Source organism: Rattus norvegicus, chromosome 4, assembly GCF_021556685.1.
Source record: "Rattus norvegicus strain SHRSP/BbbUtx chromosome 4, alternate assembly SHRSP_T2T, whole genome shotgun sequence".
Taxonomy (NCBI): Eukaryota; Metazoa; Chordata; class Mammalia; order Rodentia; family Muridae; genus Rattus; species Rattus norvegicus.
Window position 1 is genome coordinate 30,992,704 of NC_141537.1, and position 19,424 is coordinate 31,012,127.

A 19,424-nucleotide genomic window follows, 5' to 3' on the forward strand; every position below is an offset into this window, starting at 1 on the left:
GCTAACACCAAGGAAAGGATACTGGAAGTCAGTGTACAAGGATGAGCCAATCGACAGCCTAAGAGCAGGTCAGTGGTGGTGCAGCTTGGGTCCCTACTGCCCTCCAACAGACTGGCGCTTGGGATACTGGTCTCAGCTGGCACTGCTATTGTGAGAGGGTATGGAACCTTTAGGAGGTGTAGCCTAGTTGGCAAAAGTAGGTCAGCAGCCAGACCTTTAATCCCAGCACTCACAAGGCAGAGACAGGCAGATCTCTCTTCTGTTTGAGAATAACTTTTTCTACACCTAGTGAGTTCTAGGCCAGCCAGGCTACATAGTAAGAACGAGAGGGGGAAGGGGGGGACGGGGGGAGGGAGGGAGGGAAAGAATATGAGAATGTGAACGTGTATTTTTTTAATATATAAATGTTGTAGGTAGCCTTGTCTCTGAGAACTAGTTTTTATGGTACCAGAAAATACCAGGGACGCTTCAAAGGAGGGAAGCTACCAACACTACTACCCAGCTATGGACCACAACAATGACCTGCATGGCAGATAACCCAAGGGCATACCTTGGTGGTAATCAACAGCTCTCTAATTGGACTTAAGCTCACCAAACAAGAGAGAAGTCATGACTGACACTGGAAAGGTAGCTAACGGCCCAGGACTGGTGAAACCTTGGAGAGGAACCTGCAGCTGTGCTTTACTAACCAGCATTGTCCTAACTGATGCTAAGAACAGAAGTGTTCTTCTATCGTTCATCTTCACATTACGGGCACACTGACTGTATTCTACTATAAAGGAAAACGTCTGTCTAAAGTATGCAGAACTAATTTTGTAGGAAAGCAGCAGTGAGCACAGCCTCTATTATCCATCCACAGCAACCCTGACTCTCCACCTACCTCACTGTGATGAGAAAACACGAATCCATCAGATTCTTCTCTTGAAATTAGGGAGCTGAGAGGCAGTGGAGGCTTGAAAGAGAATGTTCCCCCAGAGGCTTGTGTATCTGAACACTCGGTCTCCTGCCAGTAGTGCTGTTTGGGGACATGTAGGAGGTGTGGCCTTGTTGGAGGCAGTATGTCCCTAGAGGGGAGCACTGAGAGTTCAAAGACTCACTATTTAGTTCACTCACTCTAATGAGTGAGTCATGTCTACAGCTGAAGATGTGAGCTCTCTACCTTAGTGCTCCAGCCACCAAAACGACCGCCCACTGCCATGATAACCTCACTGTTATGGCATTAACACTGGTACCATTCACCAAAAGAAACTCTTACATAAGCTGCAGTAGTCCTAGCATCTTGTCACAGAGGCAGATTAGTAGCTAACAGAGGTAGTAAACTATCTAGAAAGACAACAGAACCATCCCAGTGAAGGAATCTAAGAGCAGTGTGTGACATTTTACTCACTGGAATCGTAGCTGTTCTGCTCAAACAACCTCTGAGGTGCACTCTGCATCCTGCTCAACAATATGCGGGCACGAACACTTTTCTCCTTACCCAGCAGAGCCAGGGTTTATTGCTGCTGCTGTTGCTTATGTTTTAGCATTAGATGATTCCTACTTCCTCAGATACGTGTCTGTGTGTGTGTGTGTGTGTGTGTGTGTGTGTGTGTGTGTGTGTGTGTGTGTAAATGCTGTATAATAAATAAATAAAAATACACAATCACTTGGTGGAGCACAGTCAGGAAAGCAAGTTCTGAAAGTGGTACCCAACCCTTGCTGCTCACTGGTTTCCGAAATACCGAAGTTTGTTTGGTTCCTATCCTAAATTTTTATTTTGGTAAGCCATGTGACCTAGACATCAAAAATTTTAAACACGAGCTTCTGACATAGTAAGACGTGGCTATACACTTACTCTCTAAGTAGACAGGCCTCCTATGTTACGCGGTTTTCCTTTGTGTCCTCCCATTCCCACTGCACTGCCTTTCTTTGAGAAAGGGTCTCATATAGACCTGGCTCGCCTTGACCTCCTGGTCCCTCTGCTTTTGCTAGGACCAGAGGAATTGTACCACCAGGTATCTGTCCCCTCTTTTAGCTTTAAAACTTATTTGGGGGGCTCCATTGGATAGGACAGATCTAGGAATTCGCCCCCTTGTTTTTGTTCAGGCATAGACATGTATAGTCAAAGAAAGCGGATCTGAAAAGGAAGAAGTAAAGGATACTAAGAAAGTGAGACGAGTGACGGAAAATAGCGGCAGTGGAGTGGCTTGCAGGTCCCACGGAGCCCAACTATCCTGTCCTGATCCACGGCTACCGCAGCCCTGTGCCTCTCCTCCATTTACCTTAGTTTATTTCAAATCACAGAAACCCCATCCAAATAGACTGCTTTGCTTGTATCTGTTCAAGTGTGTGTGTGTGAGTGTGAGTGTGTGTGTGTGAGTGTGTGTGTGTGACTGTGTGTATGTGAGTGTGTTGGAGTGTGTGTGTGAGTGTGTGTGTGTCTAAATAAAGGTTTTAATGTTTTGTTTATATAACAATGCATTACTGTTCTTGTGGCAACGTATCTATCTGAAAATGGATGCAGTATTTGGAAAGGAACTTTTCAGAGGTAGACAAGGAAACAAGCACACCTACTTTAACAGTTCCCACTACCTTTACAATCAAAGCTCTTCTATGTTCGATGGTTCACGTGTGTCCTCATTAACTGACCATCTCTGACCTCATTCTCCCCTGTTCACCTTAATCATCTGAGTTCCAGCAGGACACAGATGAAAACAATGGCTGGCACTCTCAGACATTTAATAGCCTGACTGTGTCAATGGCTGGCACTCTCAGACATTTAATAGCCTGACTGTGTCAATGGCTGGCACTCTTAAACATGCAACAGTCTGACTGTGTCTTTTTTTTTCTTTAAATTTATTAATTTAATGTGTCAGTGTTCTGCCTGCATGTAACACATGTGACTGCTGCCCACTGATGTCAGAAGGCAATGGATGACCTACAACTGGACTTAAGGATGGTTGAGCCACCATGTGGAGGCTGGAAACCAAACCGAGGTCCTCTACAAAAGCAACACATATTCTAAACCTCTATGCTATATCTCCTGCCACCTGACAGTGTTTTAAGAGTTTTAATTTTATTACCTAATTCCAAGGCAGGTTCTGTAAGAGCTCCTGATTTTACAGATGCAAAGAAAGGCAAGGAGAGGTTGTCTCCTACTCACAAAGTAAAAAAACACAAACGCAATTTGCCTGGTTTAGTCCAACCTTACTACCTATAATTACCCTGATTTCACAACAAAATTTCTTAGGAGCTTCCACTCAGAAGTCTCAAAAAGAACCTCTGGTGTATGAATCACAAACTGATCTTACAGTCTTGCCTAAAGTCAACAATTGGAGCTGTTCATCTGTATTTTTTAAGTAAGATATTTACAGCTATCTTCTGTCTGTTTATTTAAGGGACGGCAGTGCAATGGCATCTACGTTGAGCCCAGAGGACAACTTACAGGAATTAGCTCTTCTTCAACTACGTGGGCTGCGGGGATGAAACTCAGGTCCATCAGGCTTGGTTTTATCCAAGAAACCCTTCTCAAACTGCCAAAGTGGCATTAGATAGTCCCCCTCTTTTCTTTATAGACCCCTAATAACTATGTGTAGAGCTGTGAATGAGAAATGGCCCCCACGGGCCTGGTCCCCAGCTGGCAATGCTGTTTCCAAGGTTACACAACCTGTGAGAGGTGGCATCTTGCTGGAGAAAGCACATCACTGGGGGTCAGCTTTGAGAGTTTGCAGCACTGCACCATTCCCTATTTACGATCTCTTTGCTTTGGGACTGCAGTGGTGGAGGAGCTCAGCTTTTTGCCCCAGCTGCCGCTGCTGTGTATCCCCCACCGCTATGGACTGCCTCTGGGATAGTGAGGCAAAATAAAGCCTGGTCCTGCTACTTGTGTTTGGTCGTGGTATTGTGCAGCAGCAAGAGAAAGTGACTGACAAAGCAGGTGAAGTCTGTGTATGGCAAACTCCTGTCTTTCACACACTACCCGGCAGCACAACACCCTTCCCGGGGAAACCGCTAATAAAGCAATGAACAGAAAGTGTGGCTGCGGAGGAATACACAGGACCTAACCTCAGGGCCCTCAACAGACAAGCCTTAGCAAGCCACAAAGACTTCCACTTTGTGCTAGTGTCAAGAAATGAGGAAAGTGGTCCTAGCTTTTAGTCTGCTGCATTTTGAGATGTGTGTAAATTATAAACCTACTCAGTTTCATTTAGACATTAAAGAATTTAGGGCTTTGTAAATTTTAATGTAGTTCCAGGTAGGTCAAATAAACTTAAGACTTTAAAAGATAACCTCTTCTTGAAAGGAGGACAGAACAACCCTAGACGTACAGACAACATAAAACAACATTACATTGGACAACATAAAAGTCCCTGTAAATAGCAATGCACAGAAGGAATCACAGACATGAACTGGAAACAAATTTTACATTGCTCCTGAACTAAAGGGAGAAAAAAATACTACAGGGCACAAAACAGACTACAGAATTAAATAACCTCGCAAAACCACTCCTGGAACAATGCTAATTTCTGGATAGTCTGAACACTTAGCACCTTTGAATCTATTAATTCATGCATAAACCAGACAGTCTATGTATCGTGCCTAGACAGGCATCAGGTGCTTTCAGTTATATTTCAGGGACAACTACTGTGGGAATTTTTTAAGAGGATACAATATTATAACACAAATATCTTTCATTGGTGAAGAAGATTACATAAAGGTCTATTGTGTTCATATATTTTTAAAAGACCTTTTTGTGACTCAAGACCAAATGTGTTCCCATTGTAGATATGGGCAGCAATGACTAAGCCAAAGGCCAACAGGTGTCCACTTAACTTAACTGTGTGCACTTGTGAAACAGCTGACTGTGGAACCATCAGTCACTGGCCCACAAAGACATCAAGGTTAATATCATGCTCCAACCTACTCACCAAAAACCTTATTTGTGCATAGCAAAAGTTTAAATTGTATAAGCCCAGGAAGGTAACCCCACTGAGACTGTGTTTCTGTTTATCCATTCCTGGCACATAAATATATATGCACTGTGTGTGTGTGTGTGTGTGTGTGTGTGTGTGTGTGTGTGTACACGTATGTACAGAATTATATAATATTTAGAATAAGGTGGTAAAAGCGTTGTTAAATGTGGACAAAAGACTTTAAATATTTTTCTAAAGATTCACTAGTGGCCAAAAGAGCACATGAAAAGCTGTTCTTCCTCACTAGTAACTGGGAAACGCACAACTAAACCCCACTCTGCATCTACTCAGGTTGCGTAGATAACTCAGAAGTGTTCGTGTGGCAGGAGAAGCTGAGTTCTTAGACACTGTAGGTAGGAACGGACAACAGTACAGCTACTGTCCAAAGTGACTTGAGAAGCCTGCAAAACCATCAATGCGATCCGCACATGACCAGAGTCTCACTCCTGGGAGTCACAGCGAAGAGACAGGCAGTTACTCCAGTATTTGTACACCCTGTCACTGCAGCATGCACCACCGCAGACTGCTACGATGTAAAGTTACACCACGGAAAAGCTTGTCTCAGAATGGTTTGTGCTTAGGCGAGGCTCACCTGAATTTAAAAAATAATAATCCAACATGAGCTTCTTCACATCCAGTGTTTTACTAATGCCTTCGAAGCATAGGTCTGTGATCCATGTGCTGTCACGGGATTCTTCTTGTAGACAGCAAGGCACAGTTTGCAAGAATTTAAATAAATGTTTGCTGAGTAAAAGTCCATAGCTGTACTTGGGGGTCGGGGGGTGTTCAAGGGAATGCTGATCAATTAAGAAGAACTCCAAATTTTAATTTTAGAAGAATATTGCTGTGAGGCTAACTTCAGTTTCACTAAAGCACAATTCCTGAGTGTGGTGCAGCTTTGCTCTTGCTATAACTATTTTTTTCTTTATACAATAAGACATCTGGGGCTGGAGCAATAGCTCAGCAGTTAGGAGCTCTCGCTTTACAGAAACCTTGGTTTGGTTCCCAGCACCCACATGGAGCTGCAAGGGCACTAGTGCACAAGCATACATTCAGGGGAAACATTCGCACACATATAATCAAGTAAACGAGTCTTGAAATAGGACACTGTTTTAAAAGATCTCTGTTCCACTCTTGTCAAAGGATAACCCGGAAATGAGGGTCACCTGACGCCTTCAGCTGGACGGACAGCACCGTCATTGCTGAGTAGAAAAGAAGCAGGGCAGCCGAAGGAGGACTGTGACGAAGGGGTGGGACAAACACCCTTCAAACAAGCGCATCTTTCCCTAGGGTCTTTTTCTCCTCTGTGTTTTGTGGGGGTTTACTCCAGAGACCTTGCCTTTGAAGAAGCTTGCCCACTCTTCCACACAGGGAGTCTCTCGTTTCAGTGAAACCTGCAGATAACGAATGACTCTTAGATTCCTGGTCTGCATGCTGTGAAAGTTGAAGGCATAAAACCCGTGCACTGCTGAGAATGCTAGACTACGCACGCTACGTTGTCACACCTAGAGACTGCTAGAGAAAACAGGAAGACATGGGAACACAGGAACGACTGTACAGAAGGTGAAAACCCTGGTAGCCAATGACTCCAGGAAAACCTTTTTCTTCTTGCATATGCCTGGTACTACTCCTTACACTGTAAAAAGCATAACCGCTGGTTACTGAATGAATAACTTTATTACTTCACTAAACAGTGTCTGTTATATAAAGCACTGACTCGCTGGCACAAAACTTCCATTTTAAAAACTGTGCTTGTACGTACCAGGCTTTTAAAACTTTCCTAATATAATTTGAAGACATAATTGCACTATAATGCTCTTTATACAACAGTAAATTTCCAAGTAGTTTTACGTGGAAAAAGTAAGTCTTTTTAAATGGAGCTGAAATGTTTGGTTCAACACAGGGCATGCTTTGTGGTGCCATTCCTGACCATTCCATAGGAAACGGCGTTTGCCTGGATCTGAAAATACTTAATAATCTGGTGATGTCTTCTCCCTCCAGGGAATGGCGTTTTACAACGTTAATACTGAGGATCCTATAGACAACTCAAAGACAACCAAGAAGCAAAAATACTAAAGCTGGTAAAGAAGTCTGCTCTGCGCGGCTCTGTTCTCCTTGGAATTTTCACAAACTGGTCCATGAACCTGGGTTTCTGGGTCCTTCAGTTGCTGCATATCCAGAGCAGCAGAGTAAGGAAAGTTGTAAGGTCAGATGAGCCGCCCACGGCAGTGAGAACTGAGAGCAAGCCGAAAGACTAAGAGAGAAGCGCGAGGGAGTGGGGGACCTGGAACACCCATCTGCAGTGCTGGAGGCAGCGGCCAGGAGGGGCAGGAGTTCAAGGCCAGCCTGGGCTACACGGCACTTTGCCTTAGAAAAACAAAAAACAAAACAAAAGGACATCCACGAATGCCTACTACTACAGAGCGCCAGCTACATAATACAAGCGATGTCGGAGTGACGCAGTACAGGTCGAAGACCATGCTGTGGTCAGGGCCCTCGTTACACTGCCACGCTCTTCTGTGGGACAGTCACGTCAGACAGCACACACATTATCATACCGTATCCATAGGGTTTTATCATTTTTAAAAATGGTATTTGAATCTTTTTTCCTAATCATAACAGAAATATTTTGGGGATGGGGAAACGTCTCGTCTCGGGACCGTAAAAAGAGGAGCTACGCTAGCCTTTGGTGCTTCCTGCTGGACATCTTTCATGTTAGTTACTTTTCTTGTTACTGAGACCAAATTCCTGAAAAGGGGGCAACTTAAGGGAGGAAGGAAGGGTTTACGCTCTCTTCCAGTTCAGAGGGCTCCGTCCTCCATGGTAGGAGGGCATGGTATCCAGAATGGCTGGCCCATGGCTTCAAACAGGAAGCAGAGGAAGGGGGAAGTCATTACTCCCTGGCCTTCTACTCTCTCTCTTTTATCCAGGTAAGAACCCAGTCTGTGGGATGCTGCTGCTCTTGGTCAGGATGGGCCTTTCTGACCTGGTTAAAGCTCTCAGAGAATACCCTCACAGAGACAAAAGGCGTGTCTCACAAACATAGTCATTGAATCTCCACGAATCAGTTTGTACACATAACTTTTGGGGAAATAACATTTTTTAACTTTTTATTGATTGATTCTTTGTGATTTTCACATCAGGCACCCAAATCCCCTTTGCATCCACCCTTTGCCCTTGCAACCTCCCCGGTCAAGGAAAGAAAAAATAAACAAAGCAAAGCATAGAAAACATCTCATCCTGGAAGCTATAGTGTGCCACAGTGTGCCCCACAGTACACCCCTTGGTCCACACATCTTTACTGGCAAATGTTCATTGCAAGTCGCTAGTCTGATTCAAGGCCTCTGACTTCTATGACACCATCTATACTGGACCGTTAGCCTGACCTAGACTCCTCTGGGATATCCTGTTGTCCTATGACATTGGAGGTCCTGACCGATGGATCTGCAGGACCACCCATTTCACTCATTCCAGCAGCTCACAGATGACACAGATACTGGGGTGGGCCAGCTCAAAACCCTGGATCTGGGACTAGGTGGTAGCTGAGTTGGTCGACCCGCCAGCCTTTAACCTAGCACTGCTGGTGGTTATTTTCCCAGTTTGAAGTCTTTGTAGAATGATTTTGCGCTATATATACACCATAATTTACTCTCCTGTACTGGACTTAGATTGGTATAAAACATTTCATAAGATATACTATAATGTATACATGACAAGCTATTTTCAAAGCGAGCATCTAGGTGTTCTAGATAAATGAAAATTTTCAACGAAACGAACTACAATCAGTTACCAAGAGGAAGATTTAAGGATTGTGATTGAAGAAAACAAATCATCAAAGACACTTATTAAGCCCAATAAGTAGGAAATATGGGGAACCAAGTTTCTAAATAGGTTTTGGAAAATGGTTTTATATGTTCTTTTCTTATGGCAACAGTGAACAACTCGGACTAAGAATTCTGAACTACTAAGTAACAGCCGTACTTACAAAGAAGCACCCATTCTGCTCATTCAACAAGCAAGTATTTTATTGAATAATTATCATCCAATAGATAATTATAAGCTGCACTAACATAATAATAGAGTGTCTTTGTATAATGTTCCAGGAAACGAACAGCATTTGAAACATTTTACCAAAATAGGAAGGAGAACTCACCACAGGCCCCAGTGCAGAGCACCCTCACCCGATTTATCACCCCGTACCTGCCTTTCCACCCAAAGAGAGCAGGGGCAATACCTCACCTGTGTCCTCAGTTCCGGCCATAAAGTGGGACTCCCATATAGGTCTGCCAAATAACGAGTTTTTAAAAGTTTATGGTGCAGACTGAATCCGGGGCTTTGGGCTGCACCACGGAGCTACACCCCCCAGTCACTGGTCATATTTACCACAGGATTTCTTCATTCCTCATTAAAGGCGGCAGGTTTGCAGAGTTGAGAGACTCATGCAATGCTTTGGAAGACACGAGCTGGACTTTAGTACCCATGTTCCTTTCAGGCTCAACAAACATAATGGCTGTATACTATCCCCTCAGGTGGCTAGGAAAATCATTTTCTTCGTGTTGTCTTCATAGGCTATCTCAATGTCGGTGTGATATACAGCTACAACTGCCTATAGGCCACGTGGATGTAACCCTCACTGGGAAGAATAGGCTCGATTCTAGAACAAAGTAGTATTTTAGATAAAATTAATTTTGAGAGAGAGGCTGTGTCCCTAGAGGTGTATCATGTGTGGGAGCATATGCCTGTGCTTGTAGAAGTCAGAGGCTGGTGTCCTTTATTACTTTCTACCATACATATATTTTGGAGACAGGGTCCAAATGAACTCAAGCTTGGTATTTTGGCTAGAAGACCGGACAGGAAGTCCCAGGGGTCTGTCTGTCACTGTCTCCCAGGCACTGGGTTACAGATGCATGCCACCACGTCCGGCTCTATGTGGGTGCTGGAAATTTGAACCCTGGTACTCATGCATGTACAGCAAGAAGTTCACACAGTGAATCAATCGTCTCCCCCACCCCACAGAGACAGAACGTTGGAAGACAAAGAAACATGCATAGGAGCCAAATTCAAATCCTCTTTTAAAGATCAATCAGGTATTTATTGACAGCAATTTAATCATAAAAACAGGTCTAGTGAAGGTGGGCCCCACACATATTTAGTACAGAATGTTTTTAGGAAAGGCAGTAGAAATCATGAAGTAGTCAATAAGACATATATCTTACCTAGACACAGAAGCTCACACACATAATTCTAGCACTTTGGAGGCTAACACAGGATTGCCACTGAGTCTGAAGTCAGCCAGTCTGGACTACACATTGAACTCTAGGCTCAGCTGGACTATAGTCTAAGATTCTGCTAAAAAAGGTGGGGGCGGGGGGGGGGACTGCTCTCTCCTCAGAGCCTCGATGTTTGGAAAGGAATGCACACCTCCAATTCCTCAATGCGCTGGGCCCAGTCAGTTCCTCAGGGTGCACAACAGGAAGCAAACCTGGGCTTTTTCCCTCCATTTAGAGATGCTACACAGACACACTTAAATCTTGACCTCACACAGAGGTGCTTATGGGAAAGTCAACTAACTATACTCTAGAAATACAAGGTTAGCGATTTGCATACTCCTTTAACAAAGTAGTGTTAAGCATGTACCACTGTATCTCTCCAGTAGGGCCCTTCATTCATTACTGGCTTGCTTCCTTTGTTAATGATGTGAGAGAAGAAAAAAGGAAGGTAGGTGTCTTGGTTAGGGTTCCTATTGCTATGGTGAGAAATCATGACCAAAGCAATCTGGAGAGGAAAGGGGTTCATTTGGCTTATTGCGTTTCCATATCAGGGTTCATCATTAAAGGAAGTCAAGAAAAGAACTCAAACGGGACAGGAACCTGAACGGAGAAGCTGATGCATGGAGAGGTGCTGCTTACTGACTTGCTCAGCCTGCTTTCTTATAGAATTCAGGACCACCAGCCCAGACTGGCAATACCCACAATGGGCTGGGCCCTCCCCTATCAATCAGTAAGGAAATGCCCTAAGGGCTTGTCTACAGCCTGATCTTAAAAAGGCATTTTCTCAATTAAGTTTCCCTCCTCTCTGAGGACTCTAGCTTGTGTCAAGTTGACATAGAACCAGCAAGTACAATAGGAAAAATATAACTTAATTATCCATATATATATATATATATATATATATATACACACATACATACTGCTAACAATTCTAAAAAATACAATATAATATCTTAAAGGTAACTTCATTTTAGGGAGCAAGGAGGTCAACGGTAAGCTCAACCAGGTAATTTTAGAAAGAAATCATTCTATTCCATTCATAACGGTGTCAAATTATTTAATAAGCCCACTGAAAGACACCTACATATTAGCCTAGATTGTTTACATGACTTGCCATACACGCATGCCCACACAAAAATCAAACTTACCAAATACATAATAACAAGTGCATTATTTAAAAACACCAATTCTATAGGTGTTGTTTAGTTTATGGAACCTTAGATGCTCCGAAGTTCCATTCCACGCACTACAAAAGCGCGTGCCATGACAAAGACCTCCAACACGAATATACAAAGAACCGCTTCTTAAAAAACGCCCCTACAGCCAAGTTCGCAGATGGCACTTGTGGCACACTCAAGACACTGCCGAGGCAGCTGTCACAGGCCAATCACACACACCCAAGAGTGCCAGCGTGACACCTCAAGGAGGCAGGCTGATGGTCAGCTCAGGGGTGTTCCCGGAATAAAGAAAACCCTAAACACTCGCTCCCGAAAGCACAATGCCTGATCGACTCCCCAAACTCCCTTTAGAAAGTGAAAGGGTGGATGCTGCAAAGCAATTCCTTAGCAGTTTATACCCGGGGTAAGAGAGGGGTTTGTGTGGCACCGGGGAGAAGGGAGCCGGGCGGTGCAGTCATCAGGTCTCCACCAGCAGCAAGAGGGGGCGGCTCTTCAGCCCCAGCCCCAGCCCCAGCCCCAGCCCCAGCCCCAGCCCCAGCCCCAGCCCCAGCCCCAGCCCCAGCCCCAAAGCCCCAGCCCCAACCCCAACCCCAGCCCCAGCCCCAGCCCCAGCCCCAGCCCCAGCCCCAGCCCCGCTGCCGGGCCTCTCCCCCAGCCCCCGCCCCGGGTCACCGCCTCCCGACGCGGCCCGCGTCCGCTGCGCTCCTACCTTCGCCTTGCCAGCTGCCAGCTTCCTTTGCCTCTCCTCGTCCTCCATGGCGTCTGCAGGGTAGGCTGGGACGCAGTGGAGAGGAAAGATCTGTTTAGAAAGAGGCGGACAGAGCTCGGCGGCCACTCGGGACACGCTAGGCGCTCACCGGCGACTCGCGCCAGGCTGCACGGGCCCCGCGGTCACCGCCGCCATCTTCGTCTCCACGTAAACACACGGCGGCCGGCGGGGCGGAGCGGGCGGTCGGCGCAGCCGCGAGCGTGGCCCGGCAGGTGCTTGTGCCCGCCCGGCTGGACCGGGTCGGAGGGCTCAGGGTCCGGCGGCCTGACACCCACTCCTCCCGGGATTCAGTTCGCGTAACACGCCGTACTGCATTTCCAAATGCAAAAGCAACAGCGGCCTCATAACGAGAAGCCGCAGTGGAAGGGGCGAGGGCGGGACCCCCAACCCGGGGAAGCCGGAGGGCCCCCTGCTCTTTCCCTAACCCCAAATCCCGCCCTCACTTCCCCCTCTTGTTCCCTCTCAACCCATAGTCTTCATCCTTCGCGGCGCGCTGGAAGAACAGTCTATTGCCAAAGCCTTCTCCCAACTCTTTGTTCTTTGGAGTGAAGCTGAGACACTCCTAGGGGCTTCTCCTAAGGAACTCGAATTTGGAATCTAAGTTGGGAACAAAGCCAGTCTACCCCAACTTTCCCTCCCCCCCCCCACCTCCCATTCATTCATTTATTCACTTTACATCCTGACCTCAACCCCCCTCTCCTCCCAGCCCCCCTTCACCATGACCCCTCCAGATTTACCCCTCTCCCCTTCACCTCTGAGGTAGACATTGCCTCAGAGTAAAGAGCTAGAAAAAGGGTTTCCAAGCAAAAGGGGCTACGCTAACTTTGTAACATTAATGACCTTAAAACAGATATGCTTCTCTGACTTTACCTGGAGTTTTTGGACGAGCTGTTTAATATTTATGACTGTTCTGGTGTGTGAAAACGCCCGAACCTTTGTCCTTTCTATTTCTTTACTTGAAATGGCTAGTGTGAAAGACTATGCTCAATAAACTTTGTTACATTTAATTGGGCTGTGCTTATAGTTTGATTATTACCATCTTTCCTCCCCCATGGACATTTGATACCTGTTCAATCGTGTCTCCATGTCATTTATTCACAAATTCAAACAAAAGGAAAAGTATATTGATTTGTATACCTCCTTTTATAGAATAAGAAACAAGGCTTGAGTGGTTAAATCACTTGACAAATTTCCATGGATGGGTAAGGAAAGGTGCTGATGTCAAGCCCTCAAATTTGAGTCTTTTTCCTTTAGCTGGGCTATGGTCTCCGAACAACAAAATTAGCATCAGGATTTACACCGGCTCTTTTGTGTGTAGTTTGACTGCAAATGTCCATGTATGTTTACACATGTGGAAGTCATGCATTCATGTGCTTCTGGGGGGTGGAGGGTGGCATGAAGTCTTCCTTGGTCACTTTTAAAAAGTATATTGAGGTAGGGGTCCCTTGCTGGACTAAGACCTTGACAAATTAGCTAATCTAGCTAGCTAGCCTGCTTCACAGGTCCTACCCATCTCTGTCTCTTGAGCTTGCGGGGCACACGTTGCTGTGCCTGTTCAGCATTAGCGTGCCCAGGATGCAAACTCTGTTCCTCACACGTGTGGGGCAGTCCCTTTCCCTACTGAGCCATCCCTGCAGCCCCAACAGTGGGGTTTTAAAGGACTAAGTATATATGTATAAAATGTGTTCAATAAAGTAAGTTTCGAAATGAAAAGTCCTTTGAAATAATAACATAAAACAAACCCATAATCAGTTAAAGTGGCCTATAATCTAAATGAAATCAGAGATTTTAAGATATTACTCTTCCAAAGGATGTAATTATAAGCCAATAATCCAAGAGAATGCAATTAATTACTGACTAATAGAATATACGAACACAAAGTTCAGATCTGTAAGGGTTTTTACATCACCAAGTAGTTGCAACACGTAAACTGTGAGCTCCCAATAGTGTGACAAAGGCCTGTGTAGTCTTTATATTCAGGATAAAATACATTTATTCAAAATAGAACGAGTTCTGTATTACTCTTGCTAGGAAAGCTGCTGGAAGGTAATATGGCTCCTGGTGGTTGAGTGACTCAGTCTTGCTGAGCTACAAGTGCTCACATCACTGTTGAGACTGGATAGACAAAGAAAACGTCCCTCTCTCAAGTTAGACCAGCACACATCCAAACCCCTTTCAGCTCTGATTGGAAGAGGACTGTGCAAGCCTAATCCTATCTTCTCCTTCTTGCCACTGTCATGTCTTATGTGTTAAGAGAATTCAGGTCATTAGACTTTTCCATGAGACCTGTCCTGCTGTGTTTTCTTCCTTCTTAGAAGTACCTGGAGTAACTCTAGCTCAAAAGATAACATCCTGGGATGGCTTACATAACACCACATACTTGCACAAATCTTCCATTGCCGAGGATGACTGGGGTATGCGTTTTCTTTCCGTTTTTAAGGAGTCTAATGGATTTTCATACACTGTATGATATTTAAATTTTTCAAACTTTTAAATATGAAATATTTATCCCTATATAGTTTCATCTAAGAAACTAGAAACGTAACTCCATTGTGAAGAACCATAAAACATTTTTGTTTTCAAAATCCAAAAATCAAAAGTGGGAAACAGTCTCTTTTTAAAAAGAAGCACACACATTGTGTACACACAAGTCATACATACATACATCATGAACATACATACATGAAAACAATAACTTAAAAAAGAAAAAGAATTCCATAAGATCACAATAATGCAAATCAGATTTTAAGACTGTCTATGACTACATGGTTATTATTCATGACCCTTTTCTCTAGAAGAAAAGATTAAGTGTCCTTTCATTCATTCGTGTGTGTGTGTGTGTGTGTGTGTGTGTGTGTGTGTGTGTGTATTGTGGGTACAATTTAAATTGTTTCCTAACAAGCAATTTAAAAAAAACATATTTTTAATCTAGGCAATTACTGACTATGAAGAGGAGAACCAGCCCTAGAGAAATGAGTTCCCTAACTGGTTATTCAGTGACATGTCATCAGCCCTAAAGGATATACATACATACAAGTTACTACATTGACACAGCAGGTTGTATCTATAGATTTATATGCATGCATACATGTAATAAAATTATTAAAGAAAAAGAGGCCATGGATTTAAGAGGGGCAACACGGGAAGGAGGGGCTAGAGGGGAGAGAGGGAAGTAGAAATGGATAAAACCACAGTGCTATATTAAATTCTCAAAAAAATACAGTTTTGGAACAATGCCAATTCTTTGAACATGTAGTATGTTGTTAGATAATATTATAGAATTATTATTAATTTTAATCTAATAAAACAGAAGTGGTCTTTGTTGGAAGGAATTTAACTTTGACTGTTGGAGACCCAACATGAAACATCATCAGTTCTAAACTTTATATATAAAAGGCATTAAAACGTGGTAGCTAATAGTTTAAAAAACATTAGTTGGATATGTTATAAACCAGTTTTTGGGTTGGCATTACTTAAAGGACATGTATGGTATATATAAGTAATTGTTTCACAAAATTTGTTCTTGTTTCTAATATGTCTATTTGATTAATGTTGCATTGTTATATGGTAAGAAAAATGGGTTTACATATTCATAAAACGCAAAATTTAGTTGACCAGTAATTCAATTTTTAAAAAAAATAGCTTAACTAGATCAAATGAAAGATTATTAGGGCTCGAAGACAGGATGCTAATTATTGCATTCTGGTAGCATTAAAGGAAAAATTTATAATCACACATCCAAGAACTCTGAAGCATCATCATCATCATCATCATACTTACAAATAGTATAGAGGAGGCAGCTAAAGTACATACTAAAAACATAGAAAACCTAGTAGTAACAGAAAATTATAAAGATACACATATCCATGTACAAGAGGCACTTAGCATCCTATATAGACACGACCAGAAAAGAAGTCTCTACATCATATCATACTTAAAATACGAAGAAAGAAAATGATTGCAGTTTAATATGACCATGTCCATCAATGTTGTCCTTTAAAAAGAAATCAAAGGACTAACAAAGACTTTGCAAGACAAGCATAACCACTGGAGAGTTGATGAGCACTAAGTCAGCTTTACAGAATATACTTAAAGGGACCTTGTACACACAAGAAACAGCCTGCAGTCACGGGAAATCATGGAAAAAAGCTAAAGTTCACTAGAAAAAAATAAAAGCAAATTAAAGTCAAGAAAGAAAAAATATCGAACACTATTAACTCATCAAATTACTAAACCACAAAGATGAGTAAGAGAAAAGACTACAAAAACAAAGGATCTAAACAAACAAGCAAGCAAACAAAAACAGAAAACAACAACAAAATGATTATAAGAAGTTTTCAACAGTTGCCCTAAATATAAAGTCTAAATGCTTTAAACATATACTCTTTATATATATATCCTTTAGGGCTGATGACATGTCATTGAATAACCAGTTAGGGAACTCATTTCTCTGGAGGGCTGGTTCTCCTTCTCTTCGTAGTCAGTAATTGCCTAGATTAAAAATGTTTTATTTTAAACAAAATAAAAGGGCTATTTTAAGGGAATGGGTATCGTGGCTCAAGGTAAAAGCACTTGCCACTCTAAGTTGCTAACCCAAGTTTTACTCTACAAGGCCATTCTTCTGGCTGTTTTTGTGTGTTAACTTGACACAAGCTGAAGTTATCACAGAGAAAGGTGCCTCAGTTGAGGAAATGCCTCTATGAGACCCAACTGTAAGGCATTTTCTCAACTAGAGATCAATGGGGGAGGACCCAGCCCATTGGGGTGGTACCATCCCTGGGTTGGTAGTCTTGGGTTCTATAAGAGAGCAAGCTGAGCAAGCCAGGGGAAGCAAGCCAGTAAGAAACATCCCTCCCTGGGCTCTGCTTCAGTTCCTGCTTCCTGACCTGCTTGAGTTCTAGTCCGGACTTCCTTTGGTGATGAGCAGCAATGTGGAAGTAAACTGAATAAACCCTTTCCTCTCCAACTTGCTTCTTAGTCATAATGTTTGTGCAGGAATAGAAACCCTGACCAAGACAAATTGGTACCAGCATAGTGGGGTATTCCTGTGACAACCTGACCATGTTTTGGGGGAAAACTGTGGAAGGACTTTGGAACTTTGAGCTAGAAGAGCCATTGGGATGTTAAGAGCTTGGAAGATAATGTTGAGAACAGTGCAAAGGATGGAGGCCTGGCTTGTGAAATTTCAGAGGGAAGATTAAAGACTCTTATCAGGGCCATTGCTGTTTTGATTGTGAAGATTCTGTGGTTTTGATTAGCTGGGGCTGAAGAATCAGCTGTGATTAACAAGATACCAGAACTACTAAAGTGAAACCTTTGCATTACTGGGACTATTGATGCTGGTCAGCTGGAGCTAAGAAATTAGTGGTGATTAAGAAGAGACCAGCATCATTGAGGTGAAATCTTCTGGGAAGTGTTTTTTGAGAGCTGTATTCCAGAGATACCAATGTTGTACCTTGTGCTGTGGCTGGACTTGATACTGTATAAGAGTCACCCAGGTGGTACTGGTTTTGAAGGTATGAAGGGGTCATGAAGAACAGCTGAGGCTGGGCACTGTGAGAAACCATGGAAGGCCATTGGTGAAGGTGCACCCTCAGTTGCAACTGATGGCCCAGGACTGAAGGGGTCATACAAAGGAGTTGAGGCTTGGCACCCTGAAGAGACCCTTTCCTCCCCAATTTGCTTCTTGGTCATAATGTTTGTGCAGGAATAAGAGCCCTGACTAAGACAGCCATGTTCTGATCTTTACATAAACACTGTAGCATGCACCCATCCCTGTATCATGCATATACACATAATAATGAATAACAATTAAGTAAAAAATGTAAAGATATATTGAGAGTGAGAGCTAGAGAGTAGTCCTCTCAAAACACAATGTGTTGTTGTTTTTCTTTTTAGGAGCAATGTTAACTAATTGGATTTTTAAAAAAAGAAAAGAAAGAAAGAAGGCCCAACTATATATTGTCTACAAGAAACTCAGTTCACTGACAAACACACTAAACTCACTAGAAGTAAAAAAAAAAAATAGAAAATGTTGTTTCAACCAAATGGAACCTGAGAGAAAGTAGCAGTAACCTTACTTGTGTCTGGAAAAACTAGATTTCAAGCCAAGGTTAATCGAAGAGATAAAAGAAGGTCACAGCATGTGCTGCGGATGTAGCTCAATGGTGGATGACTTGCCTGGCTTTCACAAGATCACAGGACCTGGTTTGAGTCCCAGTGCCGCTGTGTGTGTGTGTGTGTGTGTGTGTGTGTGTGTGTGTGTGTGTGTGTGAGAGAGAGAGAGAGAGAGAGAGAGAGAGAGAGAGAGAGAGAGTCACTACACTTACTGTGTGGTAATTAATTGTGTAAATAATTCAATACAAAGCTCTAATAATTGTGCATGCAATGGACGTCTGCATTTAATTTCATAAAATAAACACTGCTTGACAGGAATAGGCAAATATATGCGGATACAATAGTGAATGACTGCAATATCCCACTTGCTTTGGTAAATACATCATCAAAACACAACAAACAATGCCAGGAGACCAATTCTTTCTTCCATAAAAACCACATCTTTTTTCATCTAATATGAGGCATAAAACACTGAGCTTTGAACATTCTAGACAAGTCCTCTATCACTGAGCTATACCCCCAGGCTACCAAACCCTTCTTGAGGAAACTGAGTATCCCACAAGAACTACCTCAGTTTCTTCCAAGGGCGACACCTCCCAAACACCTACCTACCTCATTCTAGATTCTGCCTCCCAATATTTCAACTCTTCTCACACTGGACACAATGTCTAACAGATGAATACTTCTGTTCACTCCAGCCGTGTCTTAATTATACCATACCTATATTATATATAAGGCGGCCCTCAATCTTCACAGCTTCCCTTTTCCACTATTGTCATCACTTGCTGCTTATGCCTCTCTTACATCTCTGTGAGCATGTCTCTGCAGACAATGACTTTGCTCCCTGGATTATAGAAATTAGACACATGATACAAGCTCAGTAAATATTTATTGAAAGTGACATTTATTTCTCCTTTCTACCTTTTCTTTTAATATTCATCAATACATTTAATAAATAATTTAATTAGTAATAGTAATTTAATTAATAACTTAATAAACTAGTAAGACCATCCATTAGGAATCAATGAGGACTGTATCTAAATGTTGGAAAATTACTTTTATTTTTTCTCTTCCTCCTTATTTTTGAGGAGTGCTAGTCTATAAAACTCTTAAAATTTTTTTTAATTCTATATTTATA

General features: G+C 42.9%; 1 protein-coding gene and 1 long non-coding RNA gene across 15 annotated transcripts in view; one reads left to right on the forward strand and one right to left on the reverse strand.

The window, feature by feature from the left end:
* Positions 1–12,406, reverse strand: part of Akap9 (A-kinase anchoring protein 9) — a 135,872-nt gene extending 123,466 nt beyond the window's left edge. For 13 of the 14 annotated variants that reach the window (XM_087655915.1, XM_087655914.1, XM_087655909.1 and 10 more), the window contains exon 1: positions 12,110–12,314. In XM_087655915.1, the coding sequence (XP_087512041.1) occupies positions 12,110–12,157 (48 nt within the window). In that variant the 5' untranslated portion in view covers positions 12,158–12,314. Of the gene's footprint in view, positions 1–12,109 lie in introns of all 14 variants that reach the window. The other variant, NM_001037093.2, reaches the window with a different exon arrangement.
* LOC134486559 (uncharacterized) lies at positions 11,702–13,176 on the forward strand. Its single transcript, XR_015686351.1, has 2 exons — positions 11,702–12,381; positions 12,643–13,176. It is a non-coding gene; the product is annotated as an uncharacterized LOC134486559 (long non-coding RNA).
* The last annotated feature ends 6,248 nt before the right edge of the window (positions 13,177–19,424 follow it).